At 42.2% G+C, this 21,648-nt stretch overlaps 1 protein-coding gene and 1 long non-coding RNA gene across 3 annotated transcripts in view; one reads left to right on the top strand and one right to left on the bottom strand.

Moving 5' to 3' along the window:
- Positions 1-689: 689 nt before the first annotated feature.
- sv2a (synaptic vesicle glycoprotein 2A) overlaps positions 690-21,648 on the top strand; it is a 29,606-nt gene continuing 8,647 nt past the window's right edge. The window contains exons 1-9 of one of the 2 annotated variants that reach the window (XM_035526581.2): positions 690-858; positions 12,798-13,577; positions 18,069-18,249; positions 18,688-18,839; positions 19,355-19,488; positions 19,788-19,877; positions 20,363-20,473; positions 20,739-20,827; positions 21,196-21,360. In XM_035526581.2, coding sequence (XP_035382474.1) covers positions 12,968-13,577; positions 18,069-18,249; positions 18,688-18,839; positions 19,355-19,488; positions 19,788-19,877; positions 20,363-20,473; positions 20,739-20,827; positions 21,196-21,360 — 1,532 coding nt within the window. In that variant the 5' untranslated portion in view covers positions 690-858; positions 12,798-12,967. Of the gene's footprint in view, positions 859-12,797; positions 13,578-18,068; positions 18,250-18,687; positions 18,840-18,910; positions 18,924-19,354; positions 19,489-19,787; positions 19,878-20,362; positions 20,474-20,738; positions 20,828-21,195; positions 21,361-21,648 lie in introns of those variants that run through there. The other variant, XM_081719204.1, reaches the window with a different exon arrangement.
- Positions 14,888-18,030, bottom strand: LOC145645304 (uncharacterized). Its single transcript, XR_014116127.1, has 3 exons — positions 17,589-18,030; positions 16,929-17,301; positions 14,888-15,874 (listed from the first exon to the last, which is right to left on the bottom strand). It is a non-coding gene; the product is annotated as an uncharacterized LOC145645304 (long non-coding RNA).

The raw sequence follows: 21,648 nt of genomic DNA on the forward strand, positions 1-21,648 counted from the left end.
AGGTTTAAACAAAACAGGAAATTTGTTTGGTTTTTCAATAGTGTCCATAATCACAACTCATCAAGCAAAATCAGTTATTTCTTTTACATGTTATATTAAATAATTGTTCGAGTCAACAAAAGCCCAGCTAAGATGCGTCGAATTGTTGCTAGTTATTTTCCTTTTGTTCATTTTTGATACATACTTTAAAAATACGATAGGGACGTGTCCTGTGCATAAAAAAAATGAGAAGACGAAATCATTACAGATGTATAGATCTTTCTGTGCGTCAAATCCTCGTCTCTATGGCCAATCATAAACACGAGTAAGTGCACGTTCATGCAGAATGTAGTGGTAAGCAGATCCTTTCTCCTACGTATGTCTTTAGATGGTAGGATACACATGTGCAGAATATGGCATTTAATTATATAGACATCTCGCTATTGGCTCAGGGGCACGAGTACCATATCAACCGTGCAACGGCAAAGACTGCGTTCTCTTGAAACGTTTCAAAACACGTACTTTAAAAACTAGACCGTCAAGATAAGCTTCAGAAAAAAAAGGCGCCGTACAATCCGTGCCGTGCATCCTTCTCCGCAAATCTTATATTAACTACTGATTCTATATCGGAACCCCCCTCCATTAAGCGAATGGTGTAGGCCTACGCGCGAGGAGCGAATGGAAAAGAGGAGGGGGACACGCCAAGAAGCGCGCGGTGTAGTAGGGTAGCACCCTCCTCGCGCGCGTCAGCTGTTCGCCTGTTACAGGGCTAAACTGAAGATACTAGACTATTCCACAATCATTATCCTTGCAGCTATCATAACGGGGAGATTAACGGGGAAAACATCACGAGCAACCGACTAGAGTAGACTTATTAAGGTAAGTGATGATTCGTTTTAAATATAGGTGTAATGCAGTCAGTTTGTTGGCCGAAAGCATTTTATGAAACTGTAGTCTAATATATTTGCTAAGATTTTGGTAATAAAACTCATAATTAGCTGTAATTTTTACCGGCCCCTTGCGTCCATATTTCTATCACTGCAGGCATCGTCAAAATACTGTAATAAAAATAACTATTAAGAGCCATCGTAGAAATAAATGATTAGCAATTTATCACAATGCGATGCTTTTAAATCCAGTACACATAAAATATGGTCACGCATTTCGTGCATCATTTTTGCTATTAAAATTAAATGAATGAAAGCTCATGGAGGGTTTGTTGTAAAATGCGCAATGGGTTACCTTTGGATAGGTTTATATTACAGGTTTCATGCCGATGTTCCGACGACATACTGTAATCTGAGAGGAAATGGAGAACAGATAAAATCGCTTGCAAATAAATAGGTATTTTATTGCCGTTGAGTCAGGAGTAACCTTAGCCTCGCCCCTTCACCTTCGAGTTTGACGACTGTGTGAAGTGTCAGCATACGTCTAGCCTATTGAAACTAAATTGGTAGGCCGTTGTACATTTCGTGCGCGGTTTGATCACAACCGTGTTTTAACGCTATAGTTGAGGTTTTGTGTTCCCACTTTAGAAAAGGTAGCGTGATGTCCTTTTTGGTGTTCGGCATCTTCACGCGCTAAATGACCTTGCAGCAGGCGTGAGGAATGGCAACCTGTGATAGGCTGGATGCATGTTCGCGGTCGAATGATAAATAGGGTCTGGCATATAATTCGGCCTATTGGTGTGCCAGCAGTTGTACTACAGCAATTCCAGTCGACCTTGTATTTAAAAGACATATCACGTATTGCGATTTGTTTGTGTACAGTCACGATTCATGGACAGATTGGACGATGAATAAGGTCTCCCCCCCTCTGCCGGAATAAAAAAAAAATGCAATAGACGTGAATAATGCTCGTTGCAAGTAAAAGCCTATCGCCGTGAAATAATAACCTAATAATGGACTTATGAAAATGTTACCGAAGTGAAGCGCCTTAGGAAGGCTCAGGCTGTTAACGTTTTTCCTATAAATGCACAATGCTATTATATTACATTGTTATTGTGTTGGATCACGCAATTATGAACAGACTAACATTTGCACCTTTACACTAATTTAAAATACTTTTACCCAGATGCAGATACTAAATGACTGAATCACATCAAAGGAGCTACAAATAAAGTCTTATTCCAAACACTGGTTTAGTAGACTCCTGGGCAGTTTTCTAAGGCTCTGCTAGAAGCTGTTCTTCATGGCTTTATCGACCTGCCTATGCTGGTGTGGTTCAATATATTTCGTGTTTCGTTTCCCTGCTTTATTTCTAATGTTGTTGGCGCTAGCGGTAGCTTGCTGTGGAGGTTCTCCGTGCTGCAGTGCTCTTTCCTGTGTAACCTTGAACGGAACCCTCGGAGGAGCGATATGATGCTGTGAATGACGGAAGAAAACAGGTTGAGGTTTCTCGCAGGCAGAAAGCGCATTTCTGGACCTACTGCTCTTCTCAGCTTGTGGGGAGACCACAGATCACGTGATCTGTTTCTAGGGCTATTTCTGGACTGGCCAAGTCACGGTTTGCCTCTCGAGAGGTGACTACGAATGATAGATACATGCAGTACAATCAAATGTGTTCAGCTGGCCTTACATGCAACCAAATAACATTTATCAGAATGAGACTTGTCAACACTGATATACCACGCCAGAACAGCTTTTCTGAACAGGCTTCCCGCCCTCTCCCTCTCTGGGGCCGTCGGCAGGGGGACACATGTTGGCTTCCCTTGAAGAGCGATCAAATTGCTGTCAGAGGCGTTCAGTGATAGCGCTGTATAAACCTGCTCCAAGCGTTATTTTAAAAATCACACAAATCACAGACAGGAACCAACCCATTGACTACATGTTGTTTAATAACCAAATAGTTTTTAGCATGAAAATCATAATGCAGCATCTATTTGCACAATACATTGCTGCCATTCCCGTGTGTTCTACCCAAATCCCTGTACGACAACGCCACAAATGAGCGTCGATTGTTAAATTTCCTACAAGAAAAACGCAGCAATTTAGTCTGATTAGAGTTTAAAAGATAGTTGTGTTCAGAACGTTGTCTATTCACTAAGCACTACAAGGGAAATCTGTATCACTACATAGAGAATTGTTACAGGGAACAGAATATGTTATGCATGTCAGCTCATTACTGTTTGACCGCAGACTGCATTGCATGAACAATATGAACCTCATTGTAGTCCATTGTAGCAAGTTTGACAATATGCCAGTCAAGTGGATTAAGCTAGCCACAGTCTTCATTGGTCCCTGAGCTGTGTAAGCAGTCTAAACAATCAGTTGGCTCGGTAGCTAACTCGCTATCTAGCTTATAAAAGGTTTTGTGGTTACAGAAAGAAGTTTGAAAAACAGAAGGCATTTCTTTATTGTGAATAGGATACAGCTGATGTTTGTTTTTCTCATATAAATTTTGTAGTTCAACAATAAAAGGAAAAAAACAGATAGCTTCTATTCAACAGCCTTTGTAGAACTGCACTATTACTGCAGCTGCTCCAAGCTTTGTTTGAAATGAAGACGTACTTAGCCACAAAATGCTAATTTGTTTAATAATGAATTCAGGTCATGGCAATAATTTCCTTAAATGCTAACTGGCCCTTATTAACCTTTTTTTTCATTGATAGAATCATTATAACATATAGATGAAAATGTAGAAATAGAATGTTCTCCTGTAAAGAGTTTTGTTTTTTATGTCAAAATTTGTAGTTCAAAGACCTCAGATGATTTCCCTAAACTCCAGCAAATATTGCAGGCACCACTATATCACTGGCATAGACATGTCTTGTTTTTAAGCACATTCAGGGTATTTCAAGCAATAGCAGGAGAGATGACTTTATGTCCAGAAATTGCAGGTGAAATACAGCAACTCCTTCATAATATTCCCTGCAGTGGAGTCATAGATCTTTTGCAGAGAAATTCTTCTCCTCCAACAGGCAATATGCAGTGCTCCCAGTTTGCACTGCTGGTAGTTCCCCCTTTCAGCCTGTTGAACGAGTCAGCTTCTCTCATCTCATTTGTCAGCGCATGTTCTGCATTGTAACATGAGAGCTCGTGTTTCCCCTTGGAGTCGCGTCATCAAGCACAGCCTGCGCAGACCATTTAGAAGTCAAAGGCACACATCAACGAGGTCAAAGAGGTGTTGTAAATATGACAGGTTGCTTGAGTGCTACTAACTGCAGACCGAGTACAACCCTAGGACTGTAGCCACTTCCACAGATTGAGGCTGTCCACTGTGCCTGTTCTTGTCTGTTTTGACTGACCTTGGATGGTCCTAAACTGTATTGCTCATCGTGGTGTGGTGTATTAACGGGACCTGTTGACGCGGCTCAGGGAGGTGAACTGCGACGCTGCCGACTAAAATGGATGCGCTGCAGATCATGCAGCCAGGCTGATGGAGAGCAGTGCCAGAGCAAGTGTGTCCATGGCGACAGCATGCACAGAGAGATTTGTTACAATGGCTAATGTGACTCATTGTGACTTTGTCCTCTTCTCTTCTCTTCTCTTCTCACCGCTTCTCGCTTTCGGCTCATTTTTTGCCTCTTTTCTCCTCTTCTGTTCTCATGTCTTCTCATTTTCGCCCGTGTTCCGTCTGTGCCATTCACTCTTGGCAGGTTAGTGGGGTTCACCTGAGTCTCCTGGTAGGCATGCGTCACAGACAGAGCCTGGTGTGTGCTTTATGTTGTCAATTGAAAATAAGAACACTGCGGAAATGTTCTCATTGGCCAATAGCACAGGCTGCGGACAGTGCAGAGAAGCAGAGATGGGTCCGGTAAACAGATGCCGACACGTCAGTTTACGGTTATGTTGATAAAATGGCTTGAGAGACACTTTCAGTAGTACATACTGTGATCTGCTAACAAAATGGTGGTTTCTTCCTTCTGACATTGCCTTGGGCTTTGCTCTTGGCTGGTGGAAGGGCTGTGAATGAAGCCCAGGGGGTCTTCATGAGAGGCTCTACGCTGGGTTCCTCCGCCTGGCTGTGAGGACAGCAGCCTGTTATGCTGCCTGGGCTTTGCACTTGGATGAAGCAACTTTTAATATTTTCTTCAGAAAAAGAACCAGAAGTTGCTTCGTTATGCCGCTTTTCAGGTTAGACACATAACTCTAGAAAAATACCAACTACACAGGACAGTTCTATAAGTTTTTTTTAGATGTTTAGAGCTGTATGAATTACAACAATACTTGGCTACAAAATGTGGACAATAATGAAAGTCATGGAATTAGTTATTTGTATAATGCTGATTGGCTCTCAGTAACCTTCATTCATTGCTAGAATTATTATAATATTTAAGTGAAAATTAGAAAAACATAATATTCATGTTCTATAAATTTCACAGCTTGTGCTGTGAGCTTTTTAGAAACCAGGCCAGTATGCATTCATTGCATGTGTAATTCAGAAGTTATATGAATAATATTTATGCAAGAAACCCAAACAAAGCTATTAAAAGGTAATTTCGTATCCAGAGTTAAGAGAGGTCACACAAACAGAACATGTCCTATGACCCATTGCAAATGTCCATACTTGACTTGTAATAAAATTTTACTTGTGGATTTGGTTAAGCTTTTAATATTCTTGCCATGGAATCAAAACAGGTTTTGTTTTTTTCTCTTTAGGGAAGTATTTGATAGTATTTAAGGACATTTAGAGCTGTGTAGGCCTATGCTGAATAAGCCTTATAAGGATTTTTCCAAATACAAAAAATCCTGTCATGTGTTTAAGACCAAGTAAGAATGCAATCTTTTCCTGTGCCTGGGGCTGAGTTCCGAGGCAGACTGGAGGAAGGAGCTGAAGCAGCAGTAGCTGTGAGTGCAGGCCTCTGTTCCTTCTCCACATGAAGGCCAGCACTGTGGGCCACTGTTGCTAAGCACTGATGCCATTTCTCACACAAAGATGTGCAAATCAGTCCAAATCACAATTCGAATATTCAAGGAAATCATACGCTGAATATTCGGCAGTGGGCATCCTAGCTATAAATATTACAGCCTGTTTAAGTGTTATAAGATTGTATTGACTCTATTATTTTAATAGTCATCATGTTTATGTGCAATTTCCGATTCTGAGTGTCTGTAGATTTTCATACTGTCTTATATTTAAATAGTCTAATAGATAATCAAATATTTGAAGAAGCTCTTTGAATAGTCTAATGAATAATTAAATATTTGAATATTCTATCTTATCCTTACTTAGAGCCACCCTGAAAATACCAGTAGACATAAATTAATGTTTGCTAGACAGTAACTAAATCTTTTTTTTTTTTTAGAGCAACAGCAAACTGTTCTATACACCATTTGCTGTAACATCAAAAGATGTCTCATAAACAAGCTCTTGTTTTGTAACTGCATTTTCGGAGATTGGAGGAGAATACAAAACACTTACACTGAGTCTCCCTCTGAGAGAGTGTGCATCTGCTGTTCTGTACCTGTTTGGTTGTATGCTGCTCTGGCTCTGGTCTAGCACCACATACTCATCAGCGTTTGCACCTGTTTCTTGTCTATGGGCTCATTAGCGCACTAAACATACTCTTCTGTTTGCCCCTGGCCTTTCTAAGGCCTTCCCTGTATAACAATAATTTCTAAACCCAGTTTCCCAGTTTATAGTTCCTTGTATTTCTCATTATTCTATTCTCCACCTTTTCTCCCCCCTTACCCTACCTGGTATTGGATTATGGGTCATGGTCTTTTGTACCCCCCCCCCCCCCCTCACATGTCTTGACCTGTGATATGCTCTGATAGTGCCACATGCGTACTACTTCCTATGGCTTCTGGCTTATTCACTTGGACACAGAGTAGCACAGGTGTTATGTTGGCAGTTTTGTCATGATGGGGAGAAAGAGATGGGCTCAAGTTTACCTCGCAGTGAAGAAGGCAAATCTCGAAAAACAGTGCAGAGATTGGATGAGTATAATATGGTAGAATGTAGGCCAAGCTTTATTAGGTGGGGAAGCAGAAGGAGGATCTGGCTGGAAGGTGTGTATGTCTGTGTAAGGGGATGTTGTAACTCATCAAAGCTAAAAATGACATTCTGCTGTATGGTAATAGGTGCACAACTACAGATGAGCCTTGACATGATCCATTCATTTCCTAAGTGTTCCCAGCAAACATCCTCCCACAAGCCATTGGCTCTACTGTTCCTGGTCCGCTCCTTCTGGCTTTATGTAAATCATCTGCCTACATCTAGAATCTGTTGTGGGAAAGCGTTTATTAAGCTTAGTGAATGACCGTCTGCTGCTGGAGCCTTTTGAATGAACCCTGCAAAGGGCCAGCACTGTAAATCCTTAATCTCTGCCAATTCATGATTGGATTATGATTAGCTAGTTCATAGTGAATATGATATCAAAACACCAGGACCACATGATTTTGCTTAGAAGCTCATCTTCGCTGCATTCACTGTATTGGTGTATTAGAGAGCTCAAAGGGCTTTGATTACTCAAAAGATGCTATGGAATATTTTAGTTGTATTACCCCACCTTGAATTGAACTGGAGGATTTTGAACAGTTCCCTCATGCAGAGTGTTTGATCAAGTTTTTCAGGCATAGTTTGTTAAATATAATCATTCAGTGGTCTGTTTTATGAAGCGCTATTTTGTAGTTAACCAGATAACCTAAACAAAAAATCACATATGGAATAGGTGCATCCATTAACTTTTCACCTATTGGACAAAAGTTTCTGGTTTATATATATCCACCAAACAAAATGCAAATGATCTTATTTGAATATATATTGAGTTATATTGTTGAAAGGGTAAAAAATCCTAAATGTGAATTGTTCTGATTAATATGCATCTGACTGAGACTCATGGGTTTTGAAAATATTCTCTCACCTTCTACATAATTCTTACCAAAAAGCACTTTTACTGCATCTTGTAAGCTTTTTGGGAAGTGGTGTTGGATTTCACTTCTAACACCCAAATATGTTAATAATATGCATTTTTAACTCCCTCACCTAATGTTCTCTTTCACTTATTACACAACAGCAGCTGTTGGGTGACACTCTCCCTCCACCTCCATATTCATGTCAAAGAACGCACGTGTGCATTAAGACTGTGTCTTCCCAGTCCCAGTCCTAGTCCTGGTATACCCCGCACACGGAGCATTTTAGTGTCAACTCACCTGCTCCCCTTTCTGAGGTTAAAGCAGGAGCAGGTATATCATTGCAGGGGGAACACTAAAATCTGCAGTGAAAAGTTTTACCACTGATCCACCTTAGCTTTGACATAATTTGATGCATTCCAGAACTGGCTTCAGTGTTCCACGAGTGAGCTCTGCTGGGATTTGTCAGCAGCTGTCTGAGAGCTGACTGATGACTTTGCTGCAGTGACCACGTACTCTTGTGGCTCTGCTGCTCTGCTGATGTCCCTGGCTGAGTAGGCAGCTATGCTCCCTCTGGCACTCTCATTGCAGCTTCAAAACATCCAGTTGCATAATTAGGTCTTTCATCACCACTAAACAAGAGCTGGTGCACTTGCCCGCCCCTTAACACGATAGCTGATTCACAATGAGGTCACTCCTAATGAGGTGTAGTGGAGATGTCATCTTTTGCTGCCGCCTGGATCCTGACCTGCTCCTGTTTTTATGCCTTACTGCTTCTCAATAGGACAGTTTGCACAACCCTTTGGCCACTGTCCCATTGTACCTGATTCTTAGTGTGTAGGAAGAGTGGAAAATTCCTGACTCTCAAGCAGTAGGAATTGAGTGTTACCTGTGCTGTGCCTGCAGTAGCATTTAAACATGAGCCCAGGCTCTATGTCCTATAAATATCTTTTCTCTATAGATCCTTTCTGTTGATGTCCAACAATGCAAGCCCCTTTTGTGTTACTGTCAAGAGGAAAATCCACCATCATATATTATGATGGTGCTGCCCATACACCAAGTGCTCATTTTGCTTTTATCTGCAGTGACGAATGTGCTTGAGTGTGTATAATTGAAATGTAAGAGTTCCGCCCAAAATAAGACTATAGCTCCCTGCTGCGCTGTTAGCCAGGAGGACCTCAGAAAAGCAAAAGCTGTTGACTGCTGTCTCATGCACAGGCTTCAACACTGCAATACACCATCTGCCTTTTCATCCAGCGTGAAACCAGGGGACAAAGGCTTAAAGGGAGGAAAGGCATTATCAAAAAAATACATCTGACCTCTGGTGTAGCTAAAGGAAGCTGGAGATTGATCACTAAAGGAGGGGGTTTATTGATCGGCTGAATGGCTAAACATTACATGTCACTGAACACAATCGATTGGAAGATTCTCTTGTTAACTGGCAATCTGCATATTGGAAATGGGCAGTGAATTTAAAATACTCATCTAAAAACAAGTTTCAGTGGTCTAGGCAAGTAAATCAAGAAAGGTGTCAAAAAGTGCATTTTCAGATGTGCTGGCAGTATTCTGTCATCCATGGATGAAATGTAATAGGAAGCATGTTAGCTTGATATCATCCTTTGCATAAAGCTAACTAGTCTTTACTAGATTGTGTTCATTTTAACATTTTGATATATCATTACATGAATAAACAACTAAATAAATAATAAATAAACAAACAAAAAATCCCCCAAAACATCATTAGGCCTTACTGCTGACTAAATTACACTTATCTTTATAAATTCTTTTTTAAGTCTAGGGCTTAATCTGAGTATTGAAAATAAGCCTGAAAAAGGGAGGGTCTGTAGCTCTTACCCCATCGTGAGTGGTTGGCTAATGGTGTGATGGGGTGAAGGAGATGATCCAGGCAGCTTCTGCTTTCCTTCTGCCTCTGAAAGAAGCTGATAGAAATGGGATGTGGTTTAAAGCATTAGCCTTGGGATTTTCCAGCTTTCCGGCTTGTAGTGAAATCAAACCTGACATTAGAGCTTAAAGGTTTCTTCTGAGACCATATCTGATGTTCCCTTTTAAAAGACTCCTGGGAATTTTCCTTAGTTATAATTATGTCTATGTATATCATTTGTGCAAGGCTTGAAGGGTTGGTGTAAGAAATGGGAGGACCGAATGAATGAGGTAGTCCATGGTAAGGTGTCCAAAACCCAGGACTGATGAAGGTGCTGTGCATGAGGAAAAATTGTCAATGCTGTCGAATGACACTGCTGCAAAATGACAGGCAGTTTTTGGGATATAGCAGAACAACCTAATCAATTGGAACCTTATACATAATGAGTCAACTATCTCCTCTCTTACCTGTTATACATAAGAAGGACGGGAGAGAGGTATAATTCTCATGACAATTAAACCTGGATGTGCTGCTTCCATTGTCTTCTATTGTGAATGCTCAATATTAATTTATGGTGGAGGGTCTGTCTCACCTGCTATGCTGTGGTTGAACTGAATAATGCAATGCATTGTTCCAAATATCTGCTTTCACCTAGAGCACAATCAATTCTGTTTCCATTTTAGTGAACAAATCCTGGCGTTTTTCATGTGTAGGCAGTGCAATTAGCAGAGCATTACTTTTGCAACAGCCTACATGTCAATGCTTTCTTAACAATATCGTGGAGTAGTGGTTTAGCGGTGTGTCATCACACATTACTACAAGACAAAATAAACAAAGGCTGACATCTTCACATCAATCTCTTAGGTAGATTTATGTAAGGGGTGAACTGATTAATTATTCTATCAACTAGACTCTCTCTCTCATAAATATCCATTCCCTAGACTATGGCCCCAAGACATAAATATACCCACATGTATTATTATTATAAGTATTATTATACTCATTTATTGAGTTCTCGTGTTCATTAATCTGAGATGTGGATTGCTGATTATTATTAATCTTTCACCAGTTAGAACTTAATAAAAGTTTGTTTGTTTTTGTCCATGACTTTTGAAATTCCATTATTGCAGTATGTATCTAAGCCCCATTGAGATCAGCATCCAGCAGATCCTGGCTGTTTAGTTTTAACTCATTTTGAAAGGTTACACTGTAATTTCCTCATTTTTGTGGGTCCTAACCAAGCAGGGAGAATCTAATAGAGCAGTTAAACCTGCACGATTGTGTGGTCAGAATACAGATAGTGCTCAGCTCCACACGCTCGAGGAACTATGGGGTTTTCAAAGATCCTCAGAGCCCTCCACTGTGCCATTTCAGACTCTGAGAATCTGGATTAAGAAAGGAACATTCACAATATGGTAGCATTCTGAACATATTTCTTAGTACTTGTATTAGTTTGGACATCTGGACAAATAGCTTCAGGTGGGGATTTCAGTGGGCTGTGGCTGATGGTGTAGTGGTTAGATTGCAGGTTATACAAAAGGCCATAGTTGCTGTGTCTTATGACACCATAAGGCAGGTCTTGTCTGGTCGATGACACCCTAAGGCAGGTCTTGTCTGGTCGATGACACCATAAGGCAGGCAGGTCTTGTCTGGTCGATGACACCCTAAGGCAGGTCTTGTCTGGTTGATGACACCATAAGGCAGGTCTTGTCTGGTCGATGACACCCTAAGGCAGGTCTTGTCTGGTCGATGACACCATAAGGCAGGTCTTGCCTGGTCGATGACACCATAAGGCAGGTCTTGTCTTGTTTCTATTTTGCTGCTGCCAAGTGCAACATGTCTCCACAGGGTCAGTCACATACTAAGATGATGTCATACTGTGACACATATGCGCATACATAGCCCATTGTCATCTTGCATGTTGTTCAGGTTTTGGAAAACTGTCCTGTTAAACAAAGTGCAGCCATAATGTAACTGGCAGTTAATTTATGTCCTGTCTGTTAGCACCATAAAAATCAAGGCCCTTTATTATTTGTTCACAGTGGCTGTGTGTTTGTTATCAGTGGAACAGCAGATTAAGTAGCGTCGCAGATCCTTCTCACAGATCCTAACAGAGGTGCGCAGTTAAGTGATGCCTTAAAAGCCGCCAGTTCTGCCCTGTAAGGATCTTGAAGTCGTGCATGATCTTTTCATGTGAACCATAGAGATGGCGACATTTTATATTCCCCTACTAATGTTGCGAAACTTCACAAAAATCTTGTGAAGATGGCCCATAATAAAGTGGATTCACACTACATTCACAAACCAACAGAATGACTGGTTACAAAATGGCTGTGCTGCTAGGCATATTATATCATGGGACTCTACCATAGGGTCTCTTGCCTTGAATAAAAACAATTCAATGTGACCTAGCAGCACTATAGCTAAGGAGCTGATGCCAAAAAGGGACTCGATTTGAGTAGTTTGAACAGGATGACTATGTACAGTCAGATATTTGAGTATTGTGAAGGTGATGGCCGTGTACAGTCAGATATTTGAATGGTGTGAAAGTGGTGGCTATGTACAATCTGATATTTCTCAAATCAAAGTTATCTGTAATCTTTGTTGGGCATTGATTAGCATTTTCAGAGGTAATACACCAAATCTATTAATCCACCTTATCTGAAGGATGGTTGTACATGACATTGCGAAATGATGTTTTTTCACCCAGGAACATTTTAATTGCAGTGTTTTTTAAGGTGCTGTCAGGTTCACACCTGTCTGTAAGCCATTTCTGTCTGCTTTTTAGGCAGAGAGAGACCAAGCACATTTTATGCCTGGTGATCATCAGTGATTTGCCATATCTTGTCAAAAGCACTATTTCGTTTCCTGAATCAAAGATGTTGTTTTAGATGCATCATGTTCCCATTTATCCAGGATGTATTTATTTGTTGGATACAATACAAGAAAAGAGTTTGTCTTTTTAAAATCATATTAATGAAAACACACTGTGGGAGCCAAAGCACTTTAGGCGTAAATTGTACTGTTATCCTTTACGAGTCAAGAAATTGCTTTGATTACTGCAAATTCCACATACATTTCACTTCAATATCTCTGTGAGGCCTTGCCAAATAAAATCATCTTTCATTCTGTTTTTACAGACTGCAGTTTACAGCCCCACACCCAAACAGGTGCCTCAGACATCGGGCGCTGTCCAGGGTGCTGAGCTGCTAAACCACCTCTGCTGCCCTGATACATGCACCCACACTCCTGCTGACCTCCCTCCAGCCACTGCAGTCCCACTCTACACAGCACCACACAGCTTCCTGACATGGATGAGGGGTACCGAGACCGGACAGCCTTCATCAAAGGCGCCAAGGACATTGCCAAGGAGGTCAAGCGTCAGGCGGGCAAGAAAGTGGGCCGGCACGTGGACCGCATGGCTGACGAGTACACCAAGCGCTCATACACACGCTTTGAGGAGGACGATGATGACGACTATCCGACAGCAGCCAGAGATGGCGGGTACTACCGTGGCGACAGCCGTGCCGCTGATGATGACGATGATGGCGGCGCCCACAGCGACTCCACGGAGGGCCACGATGAAGATGATGAGATCTATGAGGGCGAGTACCAGGGCATCCCACGGAGTGACTCGGCAGCAGGCAAGGCAGACGGTCCTGCAACCGGGGGTGGCGCCCTCGCGCAGTACCGCGATGTGGCCCAGTTCGAAGGCGAGAGGCGCAAAGACCAAGAGGAGCTGGCGCAGCAGTACGAGACCATCCTGCAGGAGTGCGGACACGGCCGCTTCCAGTGGACACTCTACTTCGTGCTCGGCCTGGCGCTCATGGCCGACGGGGTGGAGATCTTTGTGGTTGGCTTTGTGCTGCCCAGCGCCGAAAAGGACATGTGCTTGTCAGAACCCAACAAGGGCATGCTGGGTAAGTCACCCATCACCTATCCCATTCATTCATCCATCCATTCGTTCATTCATTTGTTTATTTCTCTTATAAAAGAATGTTTGATGCAGCCTGAAAGAAAGCCACAGGGTGCATGTAGCTCTTGCACTCTTTGAAAGCACTGAAGGCTGGAAAGCTGGACTGATTCTGGTGCTGTGGCAATGGAAAGTGCAAAGGGAGCATTTTAGAGGAGCTGTAGATGGAATAATTACATTTAAATCTGCTTGTTCGTATTGTTTACGAATGACATGTTTTTAAAAAAGTGCAAGTGATTAAATACTTCCTGCTCTCCAGGTGCACGTGTTTGCTTACACAGCCATTACAAGCGCATTTACAGTATATCTGGATACTAAAACACCTACAGTAACACCTGCCCTTAGGTTAAAATCAGCTGAGGCCAGTAGTGGCTGATGCAGCACGCACAGGGCTCAGAACTCTGTTATAGCCAGCTGACTGACTGCAGCATACAGTGGGCATGCCAAGAGTGATTGATTACAACTTACAATTGTTTGTAAAATGTATGGCATCCTATGAGGTAGAACTCTAAAGTAACTGTACCTATTACGTAGCGTATAGTGTATAATATATATCTTTTGAGCCTGGTGATATGTGATATGCCAATTAAATTCAGAGTTGTAGACCATTGCCCTGTCACATTTCAAGTCCAATACACCATCTGTCAATCCACTGGGCAAAGGCTACAGTGTGAAGCTGGGCTGTGCTCTACACTGTCTAAACTCTTCAGTGCAATGATGCATTTGGAGCGTTAATTAACAGGCAGACAAGATCAACATTTTGCATTGCAGCAGGTGCTGTAGTATAGAGAGAATGGCGCTGACTTTTGGAACATGTCCTCCATTCATGAGACAAAGGCACTGTCTCTGGTGTATTCATGCATGTAGAAGGTGCGAATGGACGTGCATTCAGGAGTTCCTGGCAGTGTGTGTAATAGAGTGTGTATGTGTGAATGTCTGGGGAAAGGGGAAGTGATCATTTGGGATCTTCTACTCTGCAATATGTGGGTTATTGCACAAGATATGTTTTGATCATTTTTGATAATTTGTCATATGTTTTATGTGAATGATGTACAGTATTACTTCTTAATTGCTATATGTACAGAACAATACTTTGTTAGCTTTATGTACAGTGAAGTACTTCCTGTAGTTACATGTGCAGTACAGTACTTCCTGTTAACTTTATGTAAAGGACATTACTTCCTGTTAGCAACATATACAGTACATTACTTCTTGTTAGCGACATTTCATATTTGCATATTGCATGCATAATACAGTTTGCATGAGGAATGTTTTCATAATTTTTAATACTTCGTGTGTTTGTGTGTGTGTGTGTGTACAGGGCCATAATTCTGTCCCTTGTTGAACAATGGCTCTTGACTCATGCTGGATTGTCTCTATTACATACTGCCTGCTGCCTGATTCTTCACTAGGTCCTAGTGCACCAGATGCTCACACACAGACAGACAGACAGACACACACACACACACACACATACACACACACACACAAACACACACAAACACACACACAGGCACATGAGTTTTCCAGAATTTTCATGCTAAGTACACACAACAGGAGCCTTCTACTCTTCATTTCACACCCAGTTTACTGCAAGCAATACATTATCACACAGGGCATTCATTATGTGACATACAGTGCACGGGCGTGAAGACATTGGCATAACATGCAAAACCTGCAGGCAGTTTCAAAGCTGTTTAACAGAAACCAGTATAGCTCTATATAGATTCACACAGTTTCTTAAAAAACCTGATTTGAAGACCAAAATTAATATTTGTAATGCTTAATAAATATTTATCTCCATAATTATGGCTGCTGGCTTGTGATACACACTTTATAATGTATTTATTCATGCAGGTAAAAAGTCAAGTCAAGTCAAATTTATATAGTGCTTTTATACTGCTCTGATTGTCACAGAGCAGCTTTACAAATGTCCAAGTCCAAGCTCAGAGCTCTTTAGTCATCACTGAGCTTGATATGCAGATACTGTAATTTCTCCTCAATCACAAGGCAGTACGAACGTGTACAACCTACACTCAGTATGGTTGGTCTCCTGAGGGATAGACAGTGAGCATTTTATCCTGCTCTGCTGTTGTGCCTTGCTGCTATTGGTTGATGGGCATGGCTTAGCTTCTCCTTGGCCCTCTCCCCAACCTAGGGGTCATATCCAGCGCAGCCAGAGGGGTTGAAGGGCAAAGTGGGGGTACCCATGCTAGCCTGGACACTGTGGACTCTGTCCATTAACTGGAAGAAGAGGTGAAGAGAGAGAGAGAGAGACAGGGAGGCAGACAGAGAAAGCGAGAATCAGTGACATGCAGACAGCTTTCTCACAGAATGGGGAGGAAAAACACTATAAATAACACCAGACCTTTCCCTTGTTCATCACTCTCTATTTCTCACTCTCTTTCCCTGGCCCATCCTCCAGTTTCCCGCACTAGCCTGATGCCTGTGTGTTCTTGTGTTACTGTGCAGGAGACTCACAACCTCCCCTGCATTCTTTCTCTGCCTTCCTCCCCTCTCTCTCCATCTCTTCTCACACTCTCTTTCACGCTCTCTTTCCCTCCCCTCCCCCTCTCACACTGTCCCTTCCATTTCTCGCTGACAGAAAGCTCAGCTGCTTCCAGGCTCCCACTCCCTCATGCCTCCGAGACTCCCACAGCATGCAAGTGGCACCGCCCACTGAGCCGTTGCTGAGCGACAACAACACTCTAATTGGCTGTGTTGCGCTGTCCATTCAGATGGTGTCACCGTGCAAATTGGTACTGCCAAACACAGGCCCTCCTGTTAGACTGAAAATTGTGGTTAACCACATAAACAGCAGCTGTTTTACATTAGTATTCCTGAATTAGAGGACTGAGCTAGTGAGCCGAATCTGGTATCATTATCATCAGTGGTCAGAGTATCACAGATAATGTGTTCTCTTTTTTTCATTTTAACATTGTCACAGTGTAAAAGCAGTAGTCTGGACTGTGCTGACATTGATACATAAATGTACTGATTGGAGGACTGTTTTGATAATATGATAATATTTGTGTGTCTGCATGTCTTTTACATCCATATTTGTCTTAGTGGCAAAAGTATTAGAATAATAAAACATTAGACTACATAGATTGATGAGATGTGTTGGAAACATTAGACAATATAGATTCAGTAACACATGGATAGTAGGCAGGTTCTGACTAAACAGCAGATTAGCATCAAATTTGCATCTTGCTTAATTAATGGTAACAGTGCAGTCTGCACAGTTATCTGGGCTAATTGATGTTTATATATTTGGATACAGTGTTTGGAACAGTACCAGTAAAGGTTCGGTATTGTCGTTCCTCTTGAATAAACAGTAATCTCTCTCAGGTTGTGCATCACAAGGCTCCAACCTTGTTTGCATCCACTGAAAGAAAGAGCTGAGAGGCTATAGAATCTGCACCATGGGCAGCGTTTTGCCTATGTAGTCTGTGCCGGGAGAGGTGTGGGCGATAACGCTGGGAGCTTCTGCATTGCAGCGATGGCAGGCTGTCTTTCATCGCCGGCTTTCTGCCACGGAGGCACGTTGTCCAGCCGAAGGTGACTGAGTGCTCAGCTCCAGTGCTGAAAGCCCCAGCCTCACAGCCTGAGTCACCTTCGCTGGTCTCTCTACCTCTCTTCGTGAGAGCAACACCCTTCACTGTGCCTTTCTGCTTTTAGAAAGGAAAAACAGCAGTCCTGAAGCCACACCTTTATGGACCTTTATGGCATTAAGAGTTAAAAGCTTTCCATTTGTAGCATGTGCAACATTTTCGCCTGCTGTATATATCATGTGGAAGTTCATATGGAAGCTCTCCTACCATGTTTTAGGTTCAGTTACTAATCACCTGGCAGATTAGACTTATATCACACAAATTACACTTACTCTGGCTCTACATCATAGAAGGAAATAGTAAGTATTTCATCACAAGCACACATATATTAATCCCTTAAGTACCTTTGTGTGAGCTTGATGGATGAAAAGTGGTCTCTCTCACAGTGGTATCTCAGAATGGTATCTCCCAAAACCTGATATGGCCGAAGGAGTCCAGCTGCTCTGACAGTCTGACGAACGTGGCCGATTCAAAAGCTCTTGAGTTGTCAGTAATACACTTGGCCAGCACAATGGACTCCAACGATGTGGAGGCACTGCCAGCTGGCTGCCGGCTCAGCTGCTAGTAGGGTGACTCATCACTGGGCTCACACCCCAAACTGCACCGGTGGTGGGACTTAGAGCTGCATGAACACCCACCAGAAAACAGGCTGAGTCTGAACCAATCTTTTCTTAGCTTGATAAGCAGGAGCTTGAGTATTATCCAGTGTGAATAAAGTGCTGTATAATTTTATATTGCTGGGCAGACATTTATTTATTTACTTAGTTATTTTCACATTTAGTTGGTTTAAGACAACTCTCTCTCTCTCTCTCTCTCTCTCTCAGGTCTCATTGTCTACCTCGGCATGATGGTGGGGGCCTTTGTTTGGGGTGGGCTGGCTGATCGCATTGGACGCAGACAAACACTGCTCATCTCTCTCTCCATCAACAGTGTCTTTGCCTTCTTCTCCTCCTTTGTCCAAGGATACAGCTCCTTCTTGTTTTGCCGCCTGCTCTCCGGTGTTGGGTAAAAATGTTTTGCTATGTTATTTATGCCCAGTAGCCAGCTTTACAGCAACACAAGATGCTGTATGTCTTTTAGTTCTTTTCTATAACATTTGTAACAGTTAAGGGCAGAGTCCCAAGGGATTATGAATGAGACCTCCGATGCTCTTGCCACAATCTAATGCTTTCTTGTAGCAGGTATTTCCAAAGTTTCCAAATGTTAGCACAAACAGAAGTTGATCTAGGTTTGTGCTATCACCTGTAATATTGCTAAAGAATGCACTATGACACTATAAAGCATTACAGTTGATTGTATTTGGGACATTGTATCTAGAATATGTTTGTGTTTGTATTTATGCACTGTATCATCATGCATATTTTCCAATAATGATAATGATATAGATATACTTACTACTTCATATTTTCTGTTTCATTCTCTCTTTCTCTCTCTTGGTTGCAGGATTGGAGGTTCCATCCCCATTGTCTTCTCGTATTACTCAGAGTTTTTGGCCCAGGAGAAGCGTGGTGAGCACTTGAGCTGGCTATGCATGTTCTGGATGATCGGTGGAATATACGCTGCAGCCATGGCCTGGGCCATCATCCCTCACTACGGTAACAGTCCCACCCACACCACTGCCATCATCCCTCACTACGGTAACAGTCCCACCCACACCACTGCCATCATCCCTCACTACGGTAACAGTCCCACCCACACCGCTGCCATCATCCATCATTATAGTAACAATCTCACCCACACTGCCGCTATCATCTGTCACTATGGTAACAATCCCACTGACACTGCCAATATCTCTCACTATGGTAACAATCGTACCCACACTGCTGCCATTGTTACCATACCTGGTCAGAATTACACTCATTACCATGATTGCTACTATGGTAACAATCCCACCCACAGCTTCAATATATATTATATTATATACACTAGGCTGAGAGTTAATGTTTTAAATTCCTGTTGCCTAATTAAAGTTCAGATATATACCATTTATGGTGCATTTATGGTCGACACTCAGCTTTGAAACAGGAGAAAAGGCGTATGAATGAAAGTATTTGTCCATGGGCACTTTTGCCACTCTTGCCTGTGAGCTCTCCTGCATCTCTCTGACCAGGCTGGAGCTTCCAAATGGGCTCGGCCTACCAGTTCCACAGCTGGAGGGTGTTTGTGTTGGTGTGCGCATTCCCATCAGTGGCTGCCATCGCTGCACTCAACACCATGCCGGAGAGCCCCCGCTTCTTCCTGGAGGTCAGGAAGTCAGCACACGTCTCCACAGTGAAGCCTAACCTCTCATTCCGTGCATTTAAAAGAACAATGTAGACCAGGGTTCCTCAAGTCAGAGAACTGCCTGTTCTGAAACATACCCAGCAGGTTTCATTTTAGGGCTACATAAGTTTAACAACACATAGCCAGGATGGGGCCTGAGCATTTTCTGTATTGTAAAATGACACAGAATTAAGCAAATAGGAAATGATGTGTAGGTAGAATTTCTTTTGAATTTGCACTCTCTCATGAAACCCTGTGGGTGAACCCTTGGTTCTTAACAGAATGGGAAACACGATGAAGCTTGGATGATCCTGAAACAAGTCCATGACACTAACATGAGGGCCAAGGGCTATCCAGAGAGAGTCTTCTCTGTAAGTACTTGCGACTCCTACAAGCCCTCAGAACTCCTCAGAAAAAAAAAGATTTGTAGGAAATTTTAATTGCACCAAGAAATTAATTATTCAGTCATGCTAATAGGTTTTCATTTATCCATTATGGCAACAGTTGAGATCAAAGTGTCACACATTTATATGATTTGTACTTAATTACATTAGTGTATAATAAAAACTGCTGCTTGATGCAAAATCTTTTGTGTGTTGCCTTGGATACGATTCCTTTATGGTCAACAGACATGCAGTGGGTGTAGGGACTGGGGTACTTGTTAAGCAGTGTGTAATTCACGTAGACGACAATTTTGATTGGTAGGAAAGACTTATCTGTGCAGAAATCAATTTAAATTTAAAGGGGGAAAGATAGAAACTTTCAGTTGGCTTATGCTTATCCTAGCGATGAAATTAAATATTAAATCTATTCTAAACAAAGTACAATTTTGCTATGTGTCCTGCTGTATCCCTAGGTGACCACCATTAAGACGGTGAAGCAGATGGATGAGCTGGTGGACATGGGAGGCGAAGGCACAGTCTGGCATCAGCGCTGGAAGAGCAAGCTCACCAATCTCTTTCATCAGGTAAAACAGTTATATAACAAATCCATTAAAAACATAGTCTTGTTTTTTGCCAACAAACTTACAGTCCAGAGGACTGACCATGTGGCTGACAAATTCATTGGTTTTGGGCTGGAGTTCTTTGAGAGTGCCACAGGTCACTGGTGAATATGTGGCAACGAGAACCTGCTATTGCACCACTGTGTATTAATGAAAAGGTCCATCAACTAACTGAGTTACAGTGCAGCTCGAAACCTCCCCAGCCAATGCTAGTTTCTTACCCTTGCAGGTGTGGAGCAACTTCCTGTCCGTTTTCAGACCAGAGTACCGTCGTGTCACCTATATGATGATGGCTGTGTGGTTCTCCATGTCTTTCAGGTAGAGGTTCAACTGAGCATCCTCACAAGCAGTCAGATTGAAATTCTGAGGCATCATTCATAGATTGATGGCCAGTATGGCTATGTCTAATCTTTATCTTTTGTCAAAGTCAGCTTTATTGGGCCTAAGAACCAAAGCAGGAGCACATAGAGTCTACCAAAAATGTTAACTGTACTTTGAATTAAAGATAGCGCCTACAGGGCCAGTTCTCATTATGCACATGAGATCATGTTAACTTCTATCCACTGGCCAAACAATCACCAGCTGTTCTGCTTTTATTGCATCTGGATATCTAAGAAAATGACACTGATCTAATGACTGGCTCATTAAACTTTTATGCTCTTATGGCCTCCCGTTCTCACCCAAAGCTACTATGGCCTCACTGTCTGGTTCCCGGACATGATCAAGTACCTGCAGAGGCAGGAGTATGCGTCCCGAACGAAGGTTTTCATCAAGGAGAAGGTGGAGCATGTGACCTTCAACTTCACCCTGGAGAACCAGATCCATCGCCAAGGAGAGTACTTCAATAACAAGTAAGCCCCCCAAGATAGCAGGGCCAAGCTCTGAGATATGTAACCTGTTGTTTTTTCTCACACTCCATGGGTTGTGTCTGTTCAGATGGTGTGAGGAATGGAACTAGTGTGATTCTGTGGTGGTGTAACGACAATTAAACGCATGTTCTTCAGAAGGAGTGCTGTAATGATGATGTATCATGTGCATTAAATTAACACCTCAGCATTAAATTAACACCTCCTCAGCATTAAATTAGCACCTTCTGTACACAAGGATGATGTTAATCCTGATGATTCCAGTATATAGAT

Source organism: Electrophorus electricus, chromosome 1 (genome assembly GCF_041902795.1).
Source record: "Electrophorus electricus isolate QZ-2024a chromosome 1, ASM4190279v1, whole genome shotgun sequence".
In the NCBI taxonomy this organism is placed as follows: Eukaryota; Metazoa; Chordata; class Actinopteri; order Gymnotiformes; family Gymnotidae; genus Electrophorus; species Electrophorus electricus.